The sequence below is a fragment of the Rousettus aegyptiacus genome, unplaced genomic scaffold (genome assembly GCF_014176215.1).
Source record: "Rousettus aegyptiacus isolate mRouAeg1 unplaced genomic scaffold, mRouAeg1.p scaffold_m13_p_12, whole genome shotgun sequence".
Taxonomy (NCBI): domain Eukaryota; kingdom Metazoa; phylum Chordata; class Mammalia; order Chiroptera; family Pteropodidae; genus Rousettus; species Rousettus aegyptiacus.
In genome coordinates, this window is record NW_023416287.1 from 47,306,259 (window position 1) to 47,323,118 (window position 16,860).

Genomic DNA, 16,860 nt, shown 5'->3' on the forward strand with positions numbered 1-16,860 from the left:
CCTGTGCACTCTGGCCTCTGTCATTTATTTCAGCATCCATTGAACTCATGAAAGCGCCAAGGAGCATCCACCAGAACACAGGGAACACAGCTCCTTGGCAGTCATAGGGATGAGACAGAACTTTCAGCCTTAGATATTAAGGGAAGGGAATATGTTGTAAAGCTTTGATACTTTTATGGATGCTCAGACTGCTGATGATAGAATTCCTCTGAACACATGACCCAGTATTGTCACCTGCATGGTCATAAAACTGGTATGCATTTGCTAGTAAGAAGAATTACAGTTTACCACATGACATCTAGGATCCTCTTTGAGCATCAACATCTCACAGTCTGAAGTAATTCCATGATCCACCTAGAACTTTCTCTATGAGTATTTTACATTCAGTTCACAGTATTTTTGACATCATTTAGGAAACGGTGGAAAGAAAACTTGATTCATTTAATTGAAGAGAGTAGTCACAATGCACCAAAATCACCAATTATTGTGTTAAAATAAGAATTTCTATAGGACAGTAGCTTAATTTCTCATTTTGATGAATGTATTGTCCAATACCAAATTTAGTTAGAGGGTATCCAAATTCTAAAAACTTCAAACTGTAAATCTTGGTAAAATTTTCCATTATTAGCAAACTTTTATGAAGGTGGGAAAATTTCTATTAAGTAATACTTTGACATCTTGTCTCAAACCATTGAAGTTTGAAGTTCAGTGATGATGTATGACTGCAAGATTGGTTTTACTTTAATTAAAAGTTATCATGCTATTTAGAGTTTTCTCAAGTTTATTCATTGCAAAGCTTGCCTTGGGGTACATATTTTATGACCTTTTTGTGCCTTTTGCTTATAAATCTCTTTACAAAATAACCTGCCCATGAAATTTCATTGTTTTTTTGTTGTTGTTTTATTTTTTGCATAGGATTTTTTTTACCATGTTATTTTTTCTATTATTAAATTTTTAAAAAAGTTTAAAATACTCAAATGTAACTTAAATGCTTTATTCAATTCAATGTATAAAGAAGCCCCTCAAAATTTTAGCTCTCTAAGTGGAAATAGGTTTAGAGTTTTGACAGGGCAGATAGAAGAGAGGGGTATATCACTGTAGTCTTGTTCAAGGTTGCAGTTGTCTATATCTATAATTTTGCAAAACTTGCAGTTGAAATTGTTGGAAGATGATGTCAGTTTTTGATGTTCTCATCTCAAAATGATTGATGCAATCACATTTTGGCAATTCTCTGAGTATTTCTTTTGAAAATATCCTTGTAAGCTTTGTATGGGAGAGGGTAACACAAAGGAAAATAAATAAATAAATAAATAAATAAATAAATAAATAAATAAATAAATAAATAAAAGAAGAAAAGGAAAGGAGGCAAATGTTGGTTTAAGTAAGGAAAATGGGTCAGTTTTAATTTTTTTAAACATCAAAACAAAGGCAAAATGCATAAAAAGAAGTGCTCAGTCTTTCTGTATGTAGTGTAAAAGCTTTTAATGAAAAATATTCGTATCAATTATAGAAGAAAAATATTTGAAATATATAAGACATGAACAAAGAAGGGAAACAAATGTAGCAGAAAATAAAATATATTTTAATATTCTTTAAAATTATAGTGGTAGTGTATGCTCACTGGATAAAGTCTATATCCTCTCTTTCCTATTTATAAGTCAGTTCTTTTCTAACCGAGATAACTGAGGCAAATAATAAGTATTCTTCCAAAGATTTTCCGTATATATTTATACACACATAAAATATATGCATAAGGCAGAGTAAGGTTGGGAGAATGAATCTTAAGTGCATATTTCTAAGTGAAAAAGGCAGACGGAAAAGGCTACATACTATATGATTCCACTTATATAACATTTGAAGTAGCCAAAACTATAGAGATGGTAAATATATCATTGGTTTCCAGACTTTTTGTTGGAAGGGTGGTAGAAGGTTGAATAGATGAAGCATGGGGAAAATTTTAAGGTGATGAAATTATTCCTTGTGATACTGTAGTGGTGGGTACATGGCACTATACATTTGTTAAAATCAATTGAACTTTATAGCATAAAGAGTGAACCTTAAGGTATGCAATTTAAAAATAATCATTTAGGAGGTTGGAAGATGATCACATCATGGAATGCAGATATGACAAAAGAATCTAACTATATTACACATGTATGATACAACCTCACTGAAGGAGCTAGGGAGAAAAGTACTGACTTAAGTAACTTTGGAAATGAGCAGAGGTTGTAAGACTGAAGACAGAGAATTGTACATAAGCACTATGCTCTAACTGATAAAGTTATTTCCCTCGGAGGTACATGTTAACAATTCTGAGATCATTATGTACTGGGATTAAATAAATAACTAAATGGACAGCAGATGGGGGAGGTAGTTTTCTCACTGTTTGAGCGGAAGGTTACAGCTAAGCAAGGGATGAAGGGTAGAATCATTTGATAACAAATTAAAGTTGGAGACAAAAGCATGAACTCACATGTACCTGACTATAGTACAGATGGTTATGTATAGAAATACGTACAGATATGTGCATATTCACGGGTAAGTTTGCACACATATATTTATAGTTCCTTACTCTGTCAGCTGAGAGGCCATAGAAGTAGTGATACCATAGTGTCCGAATCTTGGTGTCTAATACCATTCTCCAATAAAAGGAACCAGTACTCCTTGGAGAAATGGCTAACTTTAAGCTTTGGTCAGAGAATATACAAAAGGAGCTTTGGACATCTTTTAGTGCCAGAAAATAATAAAAAATGTTGGGACTTGTCAGAGGAACACAAGAGCAAACCAAAAGAGGTCCAGTAGTCAAAGCTGGCACTATTTGAGCAACAAGGTATAAAATTCATATCCATGAGTCCATATCCATATAGATATAATTAAATGATTTAATAAATAAATAGGGAGAAGAGACAATTCTTCTATACGGAAGATTTCCAAATAAGTTATGTTGATTTTGACCCCTTGAGGATGTGGGGCCTAACTTCCCACCCCTTGAGCATAGGCTATGCATAGTAACTTTCTTCCAAAGTGTAAAGTATGGAAAGGAGGAGAAGAGTAATTTTACAGATAGACCTAAAAAAAACTACTTCAGCCAGGTGATCAAAGTTAACATCATTAGTAATGTCATGTTGATAGCACGTACCCTTGATACAATCTGATGAGAATGGCACTTCATCTCTGTGGTTTTCCTCCAAAAATTTCATAACTCCTGTTAATTAAGAGTAAACAAACACATTAAAATTAAGGGATATGCTACAGAAGACCTGATCAGTACTCAAAACTATCAAAGTCATCAAACACAAGAAATATCTGAGAAGTTATCTGAGTCTAGAGGATCTTAAGAAGACATGATGGCTAATTGTGATGCTATACTCTGGATGAGATTCCAACACAGAAAAAGGACATTAAGTAATGTATTGACATTGGTTCATTAATGGTTACAAATGTACTATACTAATGCAAGAAGTTAACAATAGAGGAAACTGGGTATGGGGAATTCTGTGTACAAGCTTTGCAACTTTTCTGTAAATCTAAAATTATTCTAAAATTTAAATATATTTAAAAATATAGGTTGGAATGTTTTCTATGACAAGTATATGAATATAAATTTGTATTATATTTGTGGCTGCTTAGTAGTCCATAGTACACATGAATATTCTATAACTTATTTAGAGATTCCCCATGGTGGTCATTTAGAATTTTAGCAACTTTGTGCTATTGCTGTCCGTGCTGAATAAACATCCTTAAATATATGTGTATAAAGCTGGGGTAACAATACTTATATCAAACAAAATACACTTTAAAACAAAAGGTATAATAAGAGACAAAGAAGGACATTTCATAATGATGGAGGGATTAATCCAACAAAAGGACATAACCCTTGTAATCATTTATGCATCTAACATAGGATTATATAAATATATAAAACAAATATTGATGGATGTAAAGGGGGAGAGAGACATTAACACAGACATAGTAGGGGACGTTAATAATACATTGACACCAGTGGACAGATCTTCAAGACAGAAAATCAGGAAGGAGACAGCAGTCTTAAATGACACATTGGATCAGATGAATTTAATTGATATTTTTAGAACCTTTCACCCAAAGCGGTAAAATAAGCATTCTTTTCAAGTGCACATGGGACATTTTTCAAGATAGACCACATGTTAGGCCACAAAACAAGTTTCAGTAAATTTTAAGAAGATTGAAATTATAGTCTCCAACTCTAATTTGTTATCAAGTGTCTTCTTCAACCACAATGATATGAAACTAGAAATTAATTACAAGGAAAAAAACCCCTAAAACACACACAAACACGTGGAGGCTAAATAACATGTTACTAAATAATGAATGGATTGACAATGAGATCAAGGAAGAAATCAAAAGCTACCTTGAGACAAATGAAAATGAAAAAAACAAAGTGTTCCAAAATCTATGGGACACAGAAAAAGCAGTACTAAGGGAGAAATTTATAGCAATACAGGCCCACCTCAAGAAACAAGAAAAATCTCAAAAATGTAAAGTCTTTTAGGACAGTTCACAAACCACTGCAGAAATTACTACTAACTTTCTAATGGGGCAAAACAGGTTTTTTAAACCTAAGGATTTACAAGGATATTTCTAATGTATATGTCAAGTATGGGGTGAGACGAGTGAGGACTTGGTAGCTTAAACATACTGCTTACATTAATCCAGAGACTATCCAGCTCATCTAATTCTAAATCTAAAAGCATCTGTATACTTTACACGAAATTTTACATTTTAATCTAGGACTATAAAACAATTTTCAAAATGTTCTATCATTCTAAGTGGTACATAATTCTTTTGTTATCAGGAATTTTTTTCTTTCTAACACTAATTATAAAAAATCTACCTGGATATAGAAGAAAAGACCTATATAATAAGAGCAAGTTCTAGTATAATTTTTTGATAAAATTAAAGTTTAATTTTTATTTAGCTTACTTTAAAATTTGTGTTTAAAAGCTTTAAGCTTCATTAATACTGTACTTGTCTTATGATAGAAAACAGTAATAGCCCTGAGAGATTTTACAGGTGAGGGACATATAGTCTTGCAAGGTCTTACAACTAAATTAAGAATGTTAATACAAAAATTAAAGGAATTTCACCTGTAGAAGATGCAAAAGGTAGATAGATATGAGACTCACTTAACATGTAAAAGTTTTAATCATTTAGTAGAGTCTTTTCTTATAAAAAATTCACATAAAATGAATTTCTAAATAAATCAAATCTTACATAATCTCCCATTATATAATTAGATACATTCTGATTATACAGTAGAAATCAACATAAAAATTCAGACTCTAAGAAGCCTCATAAAATTATAATTCAAAGTAAATAATCAATTATAAAGTTTTAAAAAAATCAAGTGCTCATAAATAAAAATCAACAGAAGTATAGCTAACAAACTCTGGTATACAATATCTAGTTTTTATGACTGAATCATAGAACTGTGTCCAATTTCAAAATTTTCCCGATAGTATCAAAACTAACTGAATAGCTATTGCTCCATCCTACCAAAGACAAAATATGTGCTCGTTTAGCTAGATTTAGTATCATGTAGCTACTTACCTGACATTTTAATAAAATATGGTTTTAATAGGGCTGATTGACAATTAAAACATATTTTTAATAAGTGTGCAAGGATTTAGTATTAGCTAGATTTTTGAACCAATGTAAAGATTATCTAGCTAATGTCATCAATTTTATACATTAATACACATATATATGATTTAAGGATATATATTATATTTTATATATACATATATTATTTACAGAAGAGTCATGAAATGAATAGAATGATTTAACCTAGGAATAGCTCATAAATGTATTATAAAGAAGATTTTTTTTCTGTGTTAGGGATACAGATCTTTATTACATCTTTTTAATGTTTTTGTTTTTAAACAGGTTGTTTGGTATAAAATCAGTAATTCAAACAGATTGTTCCAGCACATGGAAGATCATAGCAAACCCAGACCTCTCATGGTACCACCACGCCAACCCCATCCTCCTGCTGGTGATGTACTACACCCTGGCAACTCTGATCCGCATCTGGCTACAAGAGCCCCTTGTAAGGATAAAAAGGTTTTTATGAACTTGTCTGCAAAGTAACCTGGAAGCTCCAGGTGAAATTGTTTATTCCTATTAACTGCTAACTAAGCAACACTATATCCCAAAATAACTGTAGTGTTCTGCTTATAGTGTTTTACTTCTACAAAGAGTACTGAGTAAATACAAATACTATGAGAACAAAGACTAGCTTCTCTTTGGTAATATCAACATGTGCTGCTAAAAATGGTAGGTGGTGAGGAGAATGAAAGACTCATTTTTGTTGAGCACTTACTAAGGTCCAGGCCATATGCTAGGCTGTTTACATTTATTATCTCATTCAATCCACTACCTAAGTCTGAAGAAAAGGCTTAGAGATGTAAAGTGGTCTGAAATCTTAGAGATGAGGAAAATGAGATTAGAGATGTCAAGGGGTCTGAAATCACACACGTACTAAACTGTAGAAATCAGGTTCAAACTAATGTTTGATAACAAAGCTAGGGTCTCAGTGACTACATACCCTGTTATCGCGGTGGTTGGAGTTTTTGAAATCTTCTCAGACCTCTAACCTCTGAAGGCATGACAGGACCTAAATGATTATAAGAAGTTCAGTCGTTAGGCAGCATATTGTTACCTGAGTGTAAACAGGGTTGTCACACCTTTCATTCACTACTTGCCAGGGGAGTTCACAGGTCAGCAGCAGGTTCCGTTGAGCACAGCTGGACGGAAGTCTGCTATCAGTCACAACTCCTCTTGAACCACTTCTAGCTTGGGGCCTTGACGCAATTGCTTACTTTCCTCTTTCCTGTCTTCACACCCACAATCTAATCCACTCAGTTAGTCAACATATATTTATTGAAAACCAACTGTCTTAGACACTAACCTGGGATCTTGAAATAGAACATCGACTTATAAGCAAGGCTCCTACTTGGAGGAACTATGCATTCTACAAGAGAAAAAGAGTCCAAAAGAAGTAAACAGGCTCTGGGTCAGATAGTACAATGAAACTCAGTGAGATGCATTTGTGTGTCCACCCGCAGCCAAAGTGCCACCTGCAGAAATGGGGCTCTGTCCTGTCCTGTGTGAAACCGCTTCGCCTTTGAGCAGACAGGCCTGGGGGATGAGGGCTGCAGACGCCATCTTTATTCTCAGGGTTCTCACATATCACCTTTTTTGGGGGCTCACTGATGGCAGTTGCATAGTAACAGAATGTTTCATGGGTCATAAGGACTCCAAATCAGCAGCTACATGCTCCTCCAATTCTCTTCTGAAATTCGAGTGTAAAATTCTTTCAAGCGTTTTTTGTGTTTGCTTCCTCCACAAAAACACCTACGGCTATGGGAACTATTTTTGAACAATGTTTTGCAAATGATGGAAATTACTTTAAGGCATTCAAGTTTATAAGAGGTCTTGGTGCCCTCAGCTTTCTCTGTGATACCTCAGGTACTCTCACAGAATGGCAGGAGTTTGTGTACCATCGCTGTCATGCCATCATAAAGGTGAAGGCTGCTATAGCTCCTTAGGCCTATGAAATATTTGGCTTCCTTAGCTGTGGGTTGTCTGGGGATGAAGGAAGGCAGACAGCTAGGAAGATAATTTAAGTACAGCCCGCACAGTTAACAGTGGTATTACAAATTGCAGTGTCTGGAGGCATGTGGAGAGCAGAATATAATGAGTACTAGTGTTGACATTTCAGGTGGCTTGTATTTTAAATGGTTAGGATGCAGGACTTTCTCATTGAGGCAATGATGGAAGGCAGGTGGCTGATGATATCATGGTTCCAGATGACCTGGTACATTTCATGAAAAATGCCAGCCTACAATGTGAGTTCTGAGGTAAAGTCTACAGTACATGTTTGAAAAAGAAAGAGTAGCAGGTGTCTGGAGTGAAATGTTATAATATATGGGTTCCCACCTGGCAAGTGTGAGTTCCCACTTGGGCATCTGAGTGTTCCCATGGGTGCTATATGCTGGCACAATGGAATCCAGAAATTGGCCAATAAGACTATGTCCCCTCCCTCTGCTGCAGTATCAGTGGTGTGTTAACACCCTTTTTATTGGGCCATCTTTTTTGGAAAACCAAACTAAATCACCCAACTGCATTCTGTTTCTTATACCCTCTCTTAAACATCTCTCCCAGACCAACTGTCTAATTTCGGTCAGTGTCTCATTAGGCAAGGCCACATTTCTGTGCTTTAAATATGCTTTTGCTTAATATTGTGTGTAATCTCTAGATGATTCTGCCTTTAATAAATTTATTCTTCATTAAAGATTGCCTGTGGCTGGGTTACATAGTTAATGGTGCTCTTTTTTGAAAGTTCTTTCTGTGAGAACCATTTATACATAGCTGCTTTCTAGTGCAGTTTAGAATACATATTGAGAGGGTGTGGATATTTAACCTTAGAGCATATTCCTGTAATTTATGGGGCTTAGTAGCAGTCATGAGCTTAGCATTTAAAGGAGAGCATTTTTGTCATTTTTAAAGTGTCTTGATAAAGTCTCATATATTTTATACATTAACTTTAAAAATAATCATATTGAGGCAAAGATGAAAAGCTTCATTGGTCACTCAGGCTTATGAGCGAACTGCTCTGGGAAGCTGAGCTGGTCCTGAAGGCTATTCTGTGTCTCTAGGTGCAGGATGAGGCCAAGGAGGAGGACCGAGCCCTTGCTTGCGGCCCGGTCCGATTAATGGCTAAGAGGAGGCGGAGCCTGTGGTACGCGTCCCATTACCCAACCGATGAGAGAAAAGTAAGGCACGAAGAAAGGAATTTTCATTTCCTGCTTTATTTCACTGTTTTCATATTATATTGCTGAATATGAGTCATATCATATTATGTGGAAACCCAGTTTGCTTATGGTTTATAAAAATGGTTTGATGGTGATGTCTCAGTACCAAAGAATACTGTTCAAGAGGAGCACTGAGCCTGCCAAAGGAAATAGCGTGGCTTTAGCATACTCTACAGGACACCATTTTGTATTTAAGGGCTATATGTATTACATATTCCAGTGCTTGCTAATGATGATTTTTAATCCTAAAGGGAAAGAATGTTCTTAGTTTTTTTTAAATAATTTTGTATTTAAAACAAAAAAATAAATAATTAAGCCATCTGCTATCATTGAGCGGTGAAAGTCTCAGTGTTGAAATACATTGCAGAAAATAACTTCACTCCATAGGGCAGATAGCCATAGTTATAACTCAAGAAACCACTTAGAGAAGATCAAAACAATCTATATGAATACAATTAAGTGTCTTTTACTACTCTGAGGCAACAATATGGATTGACAAGGAAAAGTGAGTCGCAATTGGGTAATTCATATAGCATTTTGATCATTTATTGACCATTTTGAACTCCACTCAATGCAATACTGATGTCTTAAAATGGCCCGTTTGCAACACTGTAAAGACAAATACAGTTTTGTTTCTTGGATAGGGTCAACATTTTCCTTCCTAGCATGTTAAAGAACTGAAGAATAGATTGTCTGATTTATTTGTTGGTAAGTGAGTTTCTCTGACACGTGGTTTTATTCTAAGCCAGTGGTTTTATTGTCCTGTACGAAGAAAGAGTGGAACAATTAATGAACTGTGTTAGAGAGCTAACAGCAATGTGGAGCAAATGCTGTACTCTAAGATTTCTGAGAATTTCCAAGGGCCCTTTTCTCTCTCACATCACATCATGTTTCAAGTGATCCTGCACGTGTTATAAATGATGACATCTACAGAGCATAGCACAGCAGTTTTCAAAGTGAGGTCTAGGGATTCCTGAGGCCCTTGACAGCAATCCACAAGCTCAAAATGAGTTTTTTAATAATAGGTAAAATATTTGCCTTTTCACTATGCTAACATTTGCTCTGATGGTACAAAAGCACAAACTCAAAGCAGTGGCACAAATCCCCACAGCTGTGGTCAACTCTTCATGGAAACACACTTGCTGAAAACAAAGCAGAAAGGCCAATTCCACTTAAGAATATCCTTGATAAACCAGAAATACTTATTAATTTTCTTAACTCTCAACTGTAGAGCACACATCTCTTTAACATTCTGTGTGACAAAATGAGAAATCAACACAAAGTGCCACATACTAAAGTATGACAACACTGTCGATGAAAAGCACTTGATGGATTGTCGGAAGTATGAGCTGAACTAGCCATTTTCCACCAAACACCAGACATACTTGAAAGAACAGATAATAAGTAGATTGTGATTACTCAGATGTGGATATTTGTCAATTTCCAAAAAAAGTAAATGAAGCGAGCCTATCCACTGACAATGTTTGTTGCCGTGATAAAATCTAAACTTCTGAGTGAAAATTAGAATATTGGAAAACTTGTATATACTACTGAGAGCTTAAAAACTTCTTGAGTACTTTTCTGGTGAGATTAGTGGTGATATCAACAAATGTGCTTTTTAAATATTGTGTAGCGAAATGTGTCAATATTTGGTGCAGTTTTATACTTCACCGAAGCAAATCACCAACATGTGATATCATGATGTGTGGGTAAAAGATCCATTCAAGGTACAGAATACAGGCACACCTTGGTTGCACTTCGCTCTATTGCTCATCACAGATGTTGTGTTTTTTTATGAATTGAAGGTAAGACCCTCCACCAGTGAAAAGATCACTTGTTTTATGCCAATACTCACTTTATTGCTGTAGTCTGAAACCAAACCCACAGTTTCTCCAAGATATGCCTGTGTATCAGTGGATTTTAATGTAAGAGACTGTGACAACTTCATTGCTTTGGTTTCAGATGCCACAGTGCAACTAACCTTCTGAGTTTGGTGTAGTATCGAAGAAACTATCCACAATTATCTGGATAGACTTGAAATACTCCTTCCTTTTCCAACCACATAGCTCAATAAAGCCAAATTTTCTTCACATACTTCAATCAAAACAACATATCACAGCAGATTGAACATAAAAACAGATATTAGAATCCAGCTGCCTTCCTTGAAGCCAGATATTTTAAAAAATATACAAAAGCATAAAACAATGCTATTCTTCACTATTTGGATTTTTTTTGGGGGGGGGAGTAAAATTATGTTAACGTAACAGCTTTTTAATTTTTGATGAACTAATAGCTGATTTTTAAAAAAATACTTCAATTTTAATTTCTAGTAAGGTAGATGTTCATAGGACCCACATAAATAAATACACTTTGAGACCCTCAGTGATTTTTAAGAATGTAAATGAGTTCTAACGAAAAATGCTGGCCAACCATTGGCATAGCAAATAGTTATTATTTAGAGGGAACCCAACCCACCTGACACTAATACAGATAAAAAGTATAGGCATATAATAGTTATTTTGTTATAGACAGCATGAAAATCTTAAGTAACCACGAACCACACAACAAATCAATTTTTCTTCTAGTGAGTGAAAATTAGAATAATTTTTCTCATTAATTTCATCGGAAAAGTACTCAAGAAGTTTTTAAGCTCTCAGTAGTATATACAAGTTTTCCAATATTCTAATTTTCTTAGGTCTTTAAAACTAAACTCTTTCAGAACACATTCTGCAGAGATCTCAAAGGGTTCTAGGAGTATAAAATCAAGCTGCTTAATCTATTAGAACAAAACACTTGAAAAACAATCACCTTTTGTAGTCATATGGTTTATGACTGCTTATTCGCTATTATAATTAAAAGGTCATTTAAAAGAAATCAATTTGAGATCTTCAATTTACATTTGAAAGGACTGTTTCCTACAATTAATCTGCCTAAAACCACACCTATGGTCCAGATGCTTATGGGTTCTCTTTCCTACCTTTTTTAAATAATCATTTGTTCCTCCTCCCCACCATCAACATTTTTTAAAGCATACTTTTTTTACTCATCCAGAATCTTTCTACACTGCATTGTAAAACATGAGATGTAAAAACCTCAAAAAAAAAAAAAGTTAACATCAGAAGCTGGAAAATAATTATAATAAACAGCAACAGTCTGTTTATTTTATTATATTTTGCATGGCAGTTTTAACATACTAGCATTGAGTTAGTTTAAGAGAATAGAAATGTGCGTACTAAAACTTTATAGATATATATAAACATTACAGTGCTTTCCGCTTACATATTAACATGCTGTCCTGCATTATTTTTTGCAGCTTTTATCTATGACTCAAGATGACTACAAACCATCTGATGTTAGTATATCCTTAGAATTACTATTTATGCATGTGTAAGTGATGTAAAAGTGACATAAATCAGATTAGCTCCTTTGAGTATACTTTAATTATCTATAAATTTTCTATAAGTCTTGGAATAATTGTTTTGCATAGATTATATCTGGTTTATTACTGTTAAAACACCAACTCATATGAACTCATTTTGTATTTAAACTTTTAAAAAGCCATGCTGGAGGATTTTTAAAAAGCATTTTGCTTTGCAGATATGCCTATTACATACTTTAAATAGGAAGTCTTGTGTGTCCACAGACACACAAACATATGTGTATATGTATGCGTATGCTTATATGTATACCTAAAAAATTGTAAAGCCAAAGAGACAAGGTGGGGAAAAGAAGAAAGCGCTTATTGTATGATGTGCTGCAGTAAGGGAATTGTTAGCTGGCTGCATCAGGCAGAGCCCCCTAGAAGGGGTGCCATCTAAACTGAGACCTGCTGCATTAGTCCTATGTGGAGTCCAGCAGGCTGTGGGGCAGGACAAGGAGGGGCCAGGGCAGCAATGCTCCCAACCAGGACTCAGGGAAGGTTTGGAGCTCCTTACAGCTGGTGGGATGGCTGGGAGGAGGACAGCAAAGGCTCAAGAGGAGGTCAGACCAGATCATTAGGCCTCAGCCAGCCCTTTGCGGAGTTTACACTTTATACTGAGAACAGGGTACATTGTATGGTGTTGAGCAGAGGTGAGACAAGATTAGATTTACATTTTACTGCAATGACTCCGTGGAGAATCGGTTTGAAGAGGATATATAGAAAGGATTTATCTCACTAAAGGAAACATTGACTAAATTGTTCAGCTTTCAATCAATTCTTCACTGTTGAGTTAAACTTTGGTGTAAGGTAAGGAGGTGGTATGCCTATACTGAAAACAGTAACTGCTGTCACAGATCTGCCTGTCTCCCTCACTCCCCCGGCAGGGCCTGCTGGTTACCGTGAATGGCAATCCTGTGGATTACCACACCATCCACCCCAGTCTTCCCATAGAGAATGGCCCTGCCAAAGCTGAGCTGTACTCTACCCCGCAGTACAGGTGGGAGCCCTCAGAGGACTCAACAGGTAAGGAGCCAGCTCTGCAGGGCATGTCACACTCAGAATTTTGGTTTCTTTTAGGCATAAACTCAGCTTGGTGTCTGTCTATCTGTCTTTTGTTTATTGTTTATTGGATCTGGTTTGTTTTTCCCTTTTTCTTTTGTTTTCCTAAAAGAGGTATTGTCTCCCATAGTCACTACAATTAAGCTCATTTCCTTAAGTTCTGCCTATATTCTGCCCCAACATAGTGCTATGTGTGTTCTATCCTTGTCTACAAACTAAGAGGCATAATCAGGGCAAATGTGGAAAGATAAAAGGTAAAAAATTATTTTAAACATGTCAAATTATTTATAGTGTTTAATTATAATTTGATAATGTGATTATGGTCAATAGTTTTGCAGGTGAATGGATGAATGTTTCAAAAACTACTTTTTATATGTTAAAAAAAGTGAGAGTCAAACTTATACACAGCCTTTTTTCCCCCCTTTTTTCTGAGTTTATTATATTGAAGGAAGACAGACTGTTACTAGAGCTGACAAATTGGTAGCCTGGGGTAGAGATTTTATCCTCAGACTTGGTTTTTTTGGCCTATACAGTATTTTCTTTAAAAAAAATTAAACAGTAACCAACATTTTAAAAGCTGCAGCTCTGACCTAGAAATGGAAATTTCTGGAACCCTTTTAAGAATATGAATATCTGGCAGCTCTAGTCCCTCGTTTCTGCAAGGCAGAAGTTGACTCAACTGCTGGTGTCACTATCCCTTCATAGACTATGTTAATTACCAATTCGTAAAGACTGAATTAGCTAAGTTTGCTATTGAGGAAAAAAAAAAAAACAGAATACATGCAGGTAACAGCAAAGGGGCTACAAAACTATAGTGGATTTTCTCTATATTTATACTGAATTAAAGTTATAGTGGTTAGATATTATCCTACACTTAATAAATGGTCAGCAACTGTCCAATCTGTATTATTGGTACATTGAGCTTACTCTCATGTTCTTTTTTTTCTTTTTAACATTCTTTATCAGGCTTATTCTAAAGCACTATTCTTAATTGTTTTTTTTTTTATCAGTATAGTCCAGTAATTGCCTCTGACAATGCATTTACTTAGCAGTACAAAAGGTTAGTCACATTATCCAATATGTCTAAGAGAGGTCAGATCAAGTACACTTCCCCTGCCCTACCCCAATCCTCCCTTCACATACCCCAGCCCCAAAAGTCACCCACGATCTCTACAGAACACCACACTCTACTGGTTAGTTGCTTCCTACTGCTTCCTGCATGCATATGTTTTAGTTTGCATCTCGGGCTTAAACCAAGATTTTTACTTATTGAATGTCTCTGAAGATCACACTCTTTCCAAAGTGTGATCTTCAGAGCTTTGGCATCAGAATCACAAAGGGCGGGCCCAAGAACCAGCACCTGTGACTTCTAAAGTTTGAGATGTTCAGCTCACAGCCAAATATCCTTCTGTTTACACATTACTTAGCATAAAGAGAAATGAACAGAATTTTGACTGCTGACAAGGCAAATGCACACATACTGAAATCATAAATTACATGTTCAAAAGTAAAACAAAAACTGGAAAGTTGTTTTTTTTTTTTATTTGAATCTATGGATGCAAAAAATGTTACTACCAGAGAAGTAGCATGACAGTAATTGTAAAATCCACCAGATTTAGTTTTCTCTTCAATGTCTCTGATCCGTGAACTTCCCCAGGTAAACCGCAGATGCATCCCACTCCAGCGCTGAAAGGATGGGAGGCAGTGGGCTCCTGCAGGAGGAAATGCCTCAGCCTCCTCACAAGCTCACTTCTGAGCCTACATGGTGACTGCATTTTTAAGTGATTTATGCTTCTTCTCATGGTGTTAAGCAACTCCCTAAATGGGATGTAACCCATTTTTATGTAGCCTATTTAATATAAGAAAGACAGAAAGGACATTTTACTTAGTGTGCCGCTCGTTACTTCACCTGACAAAATAGCTTTCCTGACAACTGTAGGGGAATCTCAAGGAGAAATCCTTCACACCTGTGCCAGTGCTTTCCTATTGCTGGTCTCCTCTTCAGTGCTGTCCTCCACACTTTCTCTCTCTCTTGCTTTTGCCTTATCTTTCCATCCTTAGCATGACTTTTCTGCCTCAGCATGACCTAAAAGGAAACTGGGCCACCCAGTTCACTCTGGCCAAGTGGTTGGTTGGTTGGTTGGTTGGTTGGTTTTCTGTACTGCTTCTGTATTATACTCTTTGTATTAGTTATCTATTACTGAGTAAAAACCTTAATGGTTTAAGACAACATTTAGTGTCACACTTAGTTTCTGCAGGTCAGGAATGAGGTGTGACTAGGCTGGTAGTCTCAGGCTCAGGGTTTCTCATGAGGCTGCAGTCCAGGGGCTGGCTGAGACTGATGTCTTATCTGACAGTTTGCCTGGGGACAATCTGCTTCCATGCTCATTCACATGGCTATTGGCCAGCCTTAAGCTTTTGCTTCCTGCTGGCCAGAGACATCAGTTCCTTGCCACCTGGGAACTTCCATGGGGCATTTACAACATGGCAGCTGGCTTCTCTCAGAACATGTAAGAGAATGAGAGAAAGTACTCAAGGTGAAAGCCAGTCTTTTTAAATTCAATTTTGGAAGTAGAGTTCTATCCCTTCTCATATGCTCTTTGTTAGAAGCCCATCAAAGGTCCCACCCACATTCAAAGAGTCAAGGTGACACAGAGGCATGAATAGCAGGAGGTGGGGATCATTGGGAACCATCTCAGAAGCTTCACTTCATCCTCTCTCAAATAAAAATTTTCTTTGCGTGATTTGCGAGTGTCAGGCCTTATACTTACCAAGCAGAACTTAATGATTCTGTTTGAATTCTAAAGCCTATGCTAATTAGAAATAATTTCTGAAGTCTTAAATAAAAGAATATGCTAAAACCATACATGAGCTGCACCACTTGGGACATTTATACAAAATTCACATATTTGCATGAATAATTATATAAAATATGTGTTCATCTAGAAAAGAAAGAGGAAGAAGAGGATGAGAAAGAAGAATATGAAGAGGAAAGGAGCCATGAGGAAAAAAGAAGTGTGAAAGTCCACGCCATGGTCTCTGTGTTCCAGTTTATTATGAAACAAAGTTACATCTGTGCCCTGATTGCGATGATGGTAGGTGTGAAAGGCAATGGCGAGTGTGCTGAAGGAATGGGACACACAGTCCTACTGGCGGGAAGCTACATCCTCCATCTCATGGCCAGCACAACTATCTTAATCTTCCCAATGTCTTGGCAGAGAATATTTGGTTATATTAATTTTTCATGGGATTTTTATATTGTAGATTTTAAAATCATGTCTTCTACTCAGCCTCCTTTTAAATATTAATATAGTTTTACCAAATTAGCCTATCAAGTCAGACTGTCCCCTATTTTGCCAATATAAATGGACATATCAGATAGTTTTTCTGATAGTGAAGGTGTTCAAGATTATCATAGGTTACTTTTATTTCAGATAGTGAGAGTTATATAGTCACATCTTAACTTAGATTTGAGTGAGACTTTAGTGCATCTTAGCTGCAATAATGTTTTACCAATATGAGCAC

The 16,860-nt window shown here is 35.9% G+C and overlaps 1 protein-coding gene across 10 annotated transcripts in view; it reads left to right on the plus strand.

Annotated features, from left to right (window-relative positions):
- Positions 1 to 16,860, plus strand: part of PIEZO2 (piezo type mechanosensitive ion channel component 2) — a 375,431-nt gene that overhangs the window by 255,691 nt on the left and 102,880 nt on the right. For 9 of the 10 annotated variants that reach the window (XM_036229852.1, XM_016119848.2, XM_036229845.1 and 6 more), the window contains exons 8-12: positions 5,926 to 6,088; positions 8,700 to 8,816; positions 12,169 to 12,207; positions 13,161 to 13,299; positions 16,282 to 16,430. In XM_036229852.1, the coding sequence (XP_036085745.1) occupies positions 5,926 to 6,088; positions 8,700 to 8,816; positions 12,169 to 12,207; positions 13,161 to 13,299; positions 16,282 to 16,430 (607 nt within the window). The remainder of the gene's footprint in view (positions 1 to 5,925; positions 6,089 to 8,699; positions 8,817 to 12,168; positions 12,208 to 13,160; positions 13,300 to 16,281; positions 16,431 to 16,860) is intronic. The other variant, XM_036229846.1, reaches the window with a different exon arrangement.